The sequence below is a fragment of the Seriola lalandi genome, unplaced genomic scaffold, assembly GCF_002814215.2.
Source record: "Seriola lalandi dorsalis isolate HSWRI2012SDOR001 ecotype SW California unplaced genomic scaffold, Sedor1 jcf7180002054482, whole genome shotgun sequence".
Lineage (NCBI taxonomy): Eukaryota > Metazoa > Chordata > Actinopteri > Carangiformes > Carangidae > Seriola > Seriola lalandi.
The window spans coordinates 249,882-260,261 of NW_019525035.1; the positions used below are offsets into that span (position 1 = coordinate 249,882).

The 10,380-nt window shown below is 44.0% G+C and overlaps 1 protein-coding gene across 3 annotated transcripts in view; it reads right to left on the reverse strand.

Moving 5' to 3' along the window:
* Positions 1–4,850: 4,850 nt before the first annotated feature.
* Positions 4,851–10,380, reverse strand: part of satb2 (SATB homeobox 2) — a 48,228-nt gene continuing 42,698 nt past the window's right edge. For 2 of the 3 annotated variants that reach the window (XM_087175675.1, XM_023412577.2), the window contains exons 13-14: positions 7,676–7,882; positions 4,851–7,549 (exon numbers count right to left, since the gene is read on the reverse strand). In XM_087175675.1, coding sequence (XP_087031801.1) covers positions 7,055–7,549; positions 7,676–7,882 — 702 coding nt within the window. In that variant the 3' untranslated portion in view covers positions 4,851–7,054. The remainder of the gene's footprint in view (positions 7,550–7,675; positions 7,883–10,380) is intronic. The other variant, XM_023412578.2, reaches the window with a different exon arrangement.

A 10,380-nucleotide genomic window follows, 5' to 3' on the forward strand; every position in this document is an offset into this window, starting at 1 on the left:
GAAAGCCGGGTGAGAGAGAGAGAGAGAGAGAGAGAGAAACGATTCTGATATTCCCGTAAGTCATTTAAAGATGTAATATGCATTTTAGTAAGCGTCGTCTGAAGGAGTCCACAGATATTATTACTGGAACAAATGTCATCAGTGTGAGGAAATAACTTCTTCGTCTGGACATTCAGTTTTGTTCGGAGGCAAAAAAAGATTATGTGGGTGAGAAGAGCATTTCCATTCAGATTAGGTTGTTGTTGCATAATATTTGTCGGTGGGTGTTCGACTGATGAGTTTGGACCATTAAGAGGAAAATGTGCGGCTGAGTGTTTATCGGTTTGGAGGAGGGCTCGGCGACAGTCTGATAGAGTTTAAGTTTAGTTTAATTTCCCAGATCGCGGCCTCCTTTAGTAATACGATTTCAGCTGCAGCGTGCTTGCAGAGGAATTGGCAGGTTTGAATAAAATCATCGTTCAGATTGAGTTGTTGGCCACTTATTAGCTTTATCTTGCATAATGTTTTCCTTTTTTACTAAGTTTGAGGCTGATTAGTTCGGGCCGTCTAAATGAAAACTCAGCAGATTGACTGTTGCGAGCTGGCCGGGCTGCGCCTTGTCAGAGTTTATTTGTTAATTTCCTGGAACAACCATCGCACTCTTCTTTAGTAATAGTGCTTTTAAAAGCATATTCTTTTACTATATAAACACAGGAAGCTGCATTGTCATCCACAATTTCCAGTAAATTCCACCCAAAACAGCCTCTTGGGTTGTATTTTTTCCATTCCTGGTTTTCTTTGATTGCATACATGTACAAATGAAGCAATATTTGGTTCCTGTGGCCACGTAGTTGACTCAGCCCAGCCTGCCCCCCCGCCTCCCTCCTCTCTGCTCCCTCAAGCCAAGCCCTGTTCAAGTTTATACACAATGCACAACATTGTTCAAAAGACAAGGCGCTCTGAAATCGTCTGGAAGCCTTTGAACATCATGAAACGAGTCATTCCAAGGTTAACTTGGACGGCGAAACATAAACTCTCAGAAGAATGATTCATGCCGAGAAGAAATAGATGACAGCTCTCTTTTCGCTGGCTCATGAAAATATCCACTGCACCAGGGAGATGAGTGGCGAGGAGAACGTGAGCACCTGCTCTCTGTTTCAAGAAGCATCGATTAATTATTTTCATCTTCACGCCTGCGCTCCGGAGACAGTCAGAGCCAGAGGCGTAATGTGGGGTTGTCCATACGTACGTACATATGTCTGTCCCATTCTCGTGGACACGATATCTCAGTAACACCTTGACGGAACGTCTTCAAATTCAGCACAAACATTCACCAGGACTCGAGGATGAACTGATAACATTTTTGTGGCTAAAGGTCAAAGGTCAAGGTCATGGTGACCTCACAAAACATGAGTTTGGCCTTGTGATCTCCTCAAGGGAATCCCTTCAAATTTGGCAAAAATGTTCACTTGGAGTGAAGGATGAACTAATTAGACCTCAAAGGTCAAGGTCAGTGTGACCTTACTCAAGACTTCACACAGCAATTACGACTAATGGTTGGTGGTTCATATTTTATATGACTCTGGATCAATAGGGAAACTAGTCTGAGTGGCGGAGGCACTTGCAGACGAGAGGTGGTAATTCTAGTTCTTTCATTCCTCTGGCAGCTTGGTCAGCACAGTTCTAGCCTTGTTAGCCTGCAGAAGCATACAGCAGGGAGACAGGCAGACGGGCTGTTCTGAAGGGAAGCACAGAGAAGCATCGGTGTTTCTCAGCAGGGATAATTATCCCACAGTGGCAGAGTCGCAGCTTGAGCTGATTGTCTTCAGGCAGGAAAGACAAGCTGAGTGGAAAACGCTTGTGCAGGAAGACCCCGACCCTCCAGCTCATCACCTACACTTAGGCTCTATTGTTTACTGAGGGAGTCCAACAGACTGGCACATACACACACACACACACACACACACACACACACACACACACACACACACACACACAAAATGCTTGACCCGTAGTGGCAGGTTAAACACCAAGATTGTTCTGCCCTGCCACACCTCATCAGAGTTGAAAGTCATTACAGAGGCAGTTGAAGTAAGTGTGTGTGTGTGTGTGTGTGTGTGTGTGTGTGTGTGTGTGTGTGTGTGTGTGTGTAGCTGATTGTAGTGAGGTACCCTGTCAGAGGAGCTATTTTATTTTACTCATTTACTGAAGTTGATTTCAGCGATGCCACATGGTTCCTGATTGACGAGGCGATCTCACATCCTCTCTCTCTGTCTGTTTAAGATTTGAGATTCATCTCGACCTGATTCACTTGTGTCTCTGTAGTTTCTTAAAGGCGCCAATTAAAAGAAAAAAACTTTTTTTTTTTTTTGCCAAGACAGATAAACCACATTCCCCTCCGAAGCCAAATATTCTGTATTTTGAGTGGCCTCATGATTCGGACCAACAGCGCTGTGATGATGGGAGCGTGTTGTTTAAGGAGTGAGACAGGAAATATAATACAGACAGTGTATTTGGAGCAACAGATTTATGTGGTTAAAGGTTTATCAGACACCCAAACTCTGCACAACAGTTTTTGATACTCAGAGAGGATGTGGAAAGTTTTCACAGAGGCAATTATTTTATCTTTCGTTGCAACAATCACGAGGTAAACGGTCAAAACACAGTGTTCACACGGCAAAGTAATCCACCAGGAATGTGCGCTCGCATGTATTTGATTGGCCTACGGAGCCTTGCTCGATGACATCATGTTGTGCTGCAGCAAAAAGTTGAGGCGGGTTCAGCTTTTTTTTTTTTGCGTTGTTTCTCCAGAGCCTTTTGCCCCCCCCCGCTGCGCCATCCTGCTGTTCGAATGTACGCCGGCGCTGTGCTTTTATATTGCTTCATAACGCAAGTTGGACAGGTCATAAAAATATACTGGCTTTGGATTTTCTGCCTAATAAATGCTGTAATTCCAGGGCATCTCTGAACTCAGAGTTGTGTAATAAAAATGAATAAAACTTCCTGCCAGCTGAGGAGAGAGAAACGAGACAGAAATCTGCCGCATCGCTCTCTGGTTGGTTGGTCAGTCGGTCCAAAATAGTTATTTTTTACCCAGAATACACTGCAGAGGGCTAGTTTCACAAAACACAACATGTCAGGGTAGAGGTCGGCCTTTCGTAGTCCTGTTGTTAGACTTGTTTACTGCTGCTTAGTGTCAGTGTTCAGCCAAAACATGTAGTCACCAGTCTCCCCGGGCTCCTCTCTCTGAGCTAATAGCTGTGTTTCATTAATCGATGACTAATGATGACAAAGGAAAAAAAACAACCACAAGATGACAGAGTTTTTTTTCTGCTAATTCTTTTCTCATCACAGACACAGAACTTTTTTATTTATTTATTTATTTTTCTCATCTTAGCTGCTTGAAACCGCAGCTCCATGAGTCATGTTTACAGGACACGTCTCATTTATGTTTTTCTTATCGTCAGCAAGTACAATGAAAAGACCAAAACTAACAAAGAATTGATCCCACTAACATCAGATATACGTCTCCTCAGAGCCTCAAAATCAACTAAAAACACAGAAATGAGTCGCACCTTTGCAGAAGGTCACATTAATCACAAAGAATGTGGGCACTGTAGTTTATTTCAAATCTGCCCTGCTGATGCACCAAATCTGCAGCTGAGCAAATGCACTACTTCCTCCTGTTTGAGTAACCTTTGAGTGTTTCAGAAAATTATTTAGGATTAAAAAAGGAAGAAAAACATACACGTGACCTAAAACTGTTAAAAACGCACAGTGTAGTTTATTATGAGTCAATCTGATATAGACTGTCCTGCTCACTACTGCACCGAATCCATGGCTGAAAATGGTCTACTGTTCTCATTAACGTTTAACTCTGTGACCTGTTCTTTTAAGATTCAAGCTCCCAGTAGGAACCAATGGGCTTTTGGCTGAGAGCCACAGACAGGGTAGTGAGGTGGGAAGGAATTGAGAGATGCACCAAGACGTAGTTGGTTTTGGTCTTTTCATGGGAGTCTTTGACAATGATAAAAATATTGAACATCACTGGCAAATTGCTTAATTTCTTTCCACCAAAATACACAAAAATTAGAAGATATGTACAAATTTTATGTATCAGAACTTTATTTTTTTCTTCTTTACAAATCCATGAACCATCTCAAGACCCCTCAGATTAATCTGGTGACTTATCGGAGGGGCCCGACCCCTACGTTGGGAACCACTGGGATGCACTACATCCTTGAACAACTACAACAGTGAAATGCCGAACGCACATTGTTGGATCAGTCTTACAGGTGTGATTATATAAAATATCAGGTCAGGTTTTACTGCAGAACCAGCAGAAGCTGATTATAACTGTGTAGTTTTACATAAGAAGGGTTTTGAATCCAGGAATTTACTTTGTTGTATTGGTGCTTTTACTTTAGTAAACGATCTGGATCCTTCTTCCACCACTGCCACTGCTCATTAGGGCCATTTTCTACATTATGTCTTCATACACCGAGTCTGAAACAATGAGGAAAGTAAACAGTAGCATGAGTGGGACTGGTTCTCAGGACAGGCTCCATTGTTCTCTAAAGTCTGCTGGGTGAAGTGGGACTGTGCAGCTTCCAGCAGCTCTAATCTTGTGGGACAGGAGAGAGAGCGAGAGAGCGCTGGCTGTGTTCCTGTGTGAATTACTGTCACTCCCCACGCACTTATTAGAAACCCCAGCCCCTGTGGCTTTACAGCAGACCTTTAATTGATTGGCTTGGAGGACAACTTGGCCCAGCCACAAAATTGTGTGTGTGTGTGTGTGTGTGTGTGTGTGTGCTTGCGTCCAAGTGTGTGAGTGTGAGGATCCATAAAAGTGAAATAAAAATCACACGATCTTTGAATTCACAAATTTTAATTGACTTCAACACTGGATGAATTAAGATTTCATTAGAACTGCATTTGAGTCGAACCCTGATTCCTGTCATACAGAAAGAAAACAAAAAGCACAACGTTATCGTACGGAGTGATCGGAGTCATAACTGAAAGACAAGTCATCTGTTTTGAGTGTAGCAGCTGATCAGGACAGTCAGACAACACGCCATCCATTCTCAGATATTGTTTTTGAACAGATTTTTATACCTAAACACAACTGCACCAGACATCCAACAAAAAAACAGATTTCTTTTTTTTCTTTTTTTTTCTTAAATACTCTTGTGATTCAATTTGCCTGGAACGATGAAACTGAGTTATCCAAAGGAAGAAAAACAAAAACTCTTCCGTCACTCCAAACTGGCTCAAACACTTAAAGTTACTCGGCAAAATAAAAAATAAAAGTATACCAGTAATAATTAATCCCATGTCGGGTATTTACAGACATTAAAAGTGAGGAACAGACTCAAACCTGCCACTTTTCTTTAATGGCTCAAAAAAGTCGATTGTCATCAACTGCAGCAAAAAAGCTCAGTTTCGCTTTCTTATTTAACTATTTCTCTTTTCAACAAATCTTATTTACTATTTTTGGGAAACAGAACTATAAAAAATTGGCATAATACATGACAGGACTTTTTTTTTTATATAATTTTTTTTTTTTTTTTAACCCAACAACACTCAGTAACTGCTTCTTTTTTCTTTTCTTTCACTCTCGTCTCCTTCTCGTCCTCTTCTTCTTTCAGGGCAGAGTTTCTCTTAATGTCTCTTGTTACCCAAACAACCGCCCAGTTCTGAAAACCAATATTTAAAACCATGGAAATAAAAACTAAAAATAGCACACGATGACAGCAATTCTAACCATAATAACAACAATAATAACAATAATGATAATAATAATCATGGATAAAGATAGCAATAAATAGGGTTGGTGAAGTTTAAGTGCGGGTAGGTGTGGTGAAACACAAGACTGTGGGCACCAATTAGAGAGAGGAAAAGGAGGGGAGAGTGAGATGGAGAGAGGAGAGAGGGAGAGTGGAAGGGGTGGACTACCGCACATAAAGTGACTGATTGTTTGGTTGCTGAATCTCCGCTCTGTCCTTCCTTTTCTTGACATTTTTTTTTTTTTTTCTCGCCACACGTACGCGGGATGTTGCCAGGAAGGGCTCAGAACCGTGGGCGCGCACACAGCCTGGGGTGTCCCTCCACGCCACATCCTCTCGATGTCAGTCCACTGTCCTCCTGCCAGACCGTCCACTGCTCCTCTCTCTCTCTCGTGAGTCTTTTTTTTTTTAAACCCCGCAGTTTTTGCGAAACCTCGAGAGGAGGGACGGAGGGACGGACGGACGGACAGAGGTCATCACACCCACAAAAATGATCAGAGTCTGTGTGAACAGTTAAGTGCTTGATAGGAATGGTAGTGATTCTGGAGCGTGACGGTGAGGTGAGGACGGGATGTCGGTGGTTGTTTCCTTTTTTCCGCTGTGAAACGATGAACAGAAAGTCTTGTTTATCCATGTTCTCAGGCAGCCAACAGCATTAGCAACATCAGTGTGTGTCCTGAGGATTTCTAGGATTGCAGAGGTCTCAGAAGGCCCCAGGATCCAGTCTATAAATCAGCATATAGGGAGGAATGTTCGATGGGAGTGTGCTCAGTATTTAAAGAGGAGGCGCAGGGACAGAAAGCTGATGAAGTCCCGCCTCCGTGGAGTGTCTTTTCTGGTGATTGGCTGATTAGGAGATTTGTCTGTGTGTCTGTTTGTAGTTTGGACGCCTGAGCAGCAAACGTCTTATCTGCTAATGAAAGTCTGGAGTGAATTATTTAAACATTTCTGGAAAAACTGTTTCACAGTTACACAACCACTGCAAACCTGCTGTCTGCCGCTGAGGTAATTCACTCCACAAATCAGGTTTTCACAGATGTCTGTCAGAGATTGTCGCTAAAAGGAGTCCGTCTGGTCGTCTGGGCGATGTACAGTCATTCAGTCTCATGGTTTCTTGGTGAATCTGTGCCTATGGAGACATCTGTGTCTCATACAGTTTCTGTGCAGCCGTATTCCATCCGTTCATTTCCAGTTCCTCATTTCTGTATCGTAGATTCTTTCTTTTTCTTGTTTCTTCTCCCCTCCTCCTCCCTCGCTTTCTCTGTCCTCTCCTCTCTGTTTGTCAGTCTCTACCTCTGGTAGTCAGCCTGCTCTCGGGGACTGGATGAGGAGCTCCCGGGAGCCATGTTGCCACCAGGCCGGCCGTGCCCCTTGTCCTTGCCCTCCTCCTGAGCCATGTTTGTTCCTGAGGACGACTGGCTGGAGTTGGAGCTAGAGGAGCCCGGAGGCTGGTTCAGCCCACCTGTGCTCCCGCCGCTCCCCTCTGTGGACTGGTAGATCTCCTCAGCTCCGTCCTCGCTGGACTCTGGGTCCTCTGAGCCGGAAAGCAGCTCTTCTTCTCTGTATTCGCTGACGTCCACACCGCCGCTGGCGGCAGCCCCCTCGCCCAGCTCCTTGAGGCGGCCGTGGTGCTTAACGTGGTAACGCTGGTTCTGGAAGAACTTGATGATGGTGTGTTTGGGCAGGTCAAGCTGTGCCGACAAGGTGTGGATGGCCTCCTGGTCTGGGTACAGGCCGACGTCCTGGATGAAGCTCTGCAGGATACCCAAGGCCTCCAGGGAGATCTAGAAAACACACCACCAGGATTCAGGAAGGATAGATAGATGAATTAAAACCATAAGCCATGTGCTGAAATCCACAGTAATGACTTCATGGCTGCTGAGCGGAGGAAAGACAACGACAGACTCTACCTTAGTGCGCGATCGTGGCTTCTTGTTGCTCCCAGCGCCGCCAACAGCGCCGGACGGACATCCGCCTCCGGCTCCTGCGCCCACAGTCTGTGACCCCTCATCGTTTCCTGGGGCAGATAATGGTTCTTCACGCATCGGAGACAAGCGGTGCTCCTTCATCGGGGCCGGGGGTGGCCTGTGAAGCGCCTGACGAGAAAGACAAAAGAGCTGATTAATGGGGCACAGTGACCCCTGATCAAGACTGCAGCCAGGAATTCATTTAAACATAATGAAATGAAGAACAACCAAACCTGCAGAATTAGTCTTTATCTTGTCACTTATATTTGTTATTTTACATAAAACTCTTCTTTAAACTTCTGTATCTTCAACCCAAGATAAAATATCATGTCCTAAGTGTAATCTGAAGCTGACAGTAACCTTGTATGATGCAACCCATTTTATAAAACCACCAGTAACCTATTCCAGCCTCGGCACACAGTAGCCAGGGCTGCAGGGTGAACAGAGGGTGAGAACAAGTGTTTCACAGCTCACAGGGTGTCACGGTCTATTAACCAGCTCCAAGGCTGGCATTCAAACAGCTATGTGTCCAGTATACCTTTGACCTAATGTGTGTAAGATTAGCTCTAGTAAAACGCCAACCAGCTGTCTGCCAGGAAGTCTCTTATTTACAAACTTATGACACCCCATCACTATTTAACCAGCCCATTCAATAGAGAAGACGGAGTGTGGCGGGGGGAGAGACGACAGGGACGTAATCATTTTGATTTAGTAGTTAGATTGAGTCTGGAACAGCTGCTGCGGCTGTAGTTTTATATGGAGAAAAAGGTGCCAGGTGTTCACCTAAGGCATTCAAACAACACCTACAATGCAGTCAAAATACTGTTAGAGTACAGAGAAGAAAAACTCTCAATTTAATAAGAAGTAGCAGAATGGTTTTTAGTCTTGATTTAAAAGTTAAGAGCTCAGGTATAAACGTTCTTCCAGATATGTTTTATGTTGCTTTGTTTTTTAACCTGCAAAACGGTAAACAAGCCACCAGTCTCAGATAATACAAACACATGACAACAAGAAACGTAAACAAGAAGTGAAATGTCCTCATGTTAGTTTTTGTTTAAAGTTTTTTTTTTCAAGTCTTTGTTTCACAGTTCCTCAGGACTGTAGTCACCTGATAACACTGCGATGTAAATTTGATTATTATCTGCGTAGTAAATAATTTGAGCTCCTGGGAACATGTGGAAAGAACGGAAGAAACTCAAGAATCGAACCTTGGGGAACTCCACTTGTCATTTTTCTTTGATTAGACACGTAGTGCAACAACAAAAACAACAACAACAACAAGTTGTCCCTCTGTTGTACAGCAGTCGATAGTAGAGCACTTTTATTGTGTAATACCAAAACACTTTTTTGGAAATGGCGCCCTAAGTTACTTTGCTTGAAACTGGAGTGGAGTTGGTTGCATATTGAACACTTTGGGTCTATGGAGGACATAAAATCATCTATTGATTTTTCTGGAACTGTCCTATGCTCCTGTACCCGTCTTTATTTATCTATTTATTTATTTATTTTCAACTCTGACCACCTGCAGTCTGACCGCTCGTCCCTTCTGTGGCGTCTTCGTTTCGATCTTCAGCTGCTGCTCTCACTCTTGGTTTTCCTCACTTGCCTCTAACAACTGATGGTCAGCCATGATTTAAATATCTTACTACACACATATGGCGGATATGATTAATGGCGCTCTGTACACGTTTGACACTGGTTATATCAGCTGGTCATATATAGGTGGTTAAGTTTGTCTGGTCTGTCAGAGGACACAGTTTTTATTCAGCCTGAGAAACCAAACTCTGGGCAAAAACTCCCCAAACTGCCAGAGCTAGGAAGTTGTAAAGAGAGACAGAAGGGACAGCAGAGACTATAAATGGAGGGGAGGTGTAGAGGTGTGTTTGTTTTCCTGATGGGTGGAGCTCTCGGGATCCTCCGGCTGTCAGGATCTGCAGCATGAGGTGCTATCTGACAGCAGTGGGGGGGGGGGGGGGGGGGGGGGGCAGCCTGAAGTGTTGGGAGGGAAAGTGGGGACTTTGGTTGTTTGTCAGGAGGTAGTGGCTGTTGTGAGAGCGTTGCGGTCGTGTCCCGCCCGCTCGCTTTAAGAGCAGGGAGGGGCCTCCCCACTGGAATGCCCAGCTATAAATCTGTGGCGCATTAAAATTAAAGGACCCACATAAAGATAATAGTCATTCGCTTTTCTCTCCCTCTCTTCAATAATAACAGGGTATTACTTAAATAATATTGAGGGCAGGCCAGACCATGAAATTGCTCCGATTTCATTCGCAGGGGCTTTATTTTCAGGGGTGGGTGGTGGTGGTGGTGGTGAGGGGGGGTGACCAATTTACAGGAATTCAGTAGGTTTTTCCTTTTTTTTATTTTGTCATTTCTCTCTCTCCCTCCTTCAAATCTTCTGTTTCTTTCACGCAACGTGACAGTTTTAGATATTGAGGAAAGACAGTAAGAATGCTGGGAAACCAGCGGCGGAGAGAGAGAGAGTCAGTGACAGAAAAAATAAAAAAGATATATCTCTCTCTGCCCTAATGAGGACCACACAGCCACAAACATCCCCCGTACAAACTTACCGAGACACTTAATAACTAAATTGAGGGTAAATCATGGAGGGGATTGCGAAACCTCCCGTCTCACCCACCTCCACACATCCC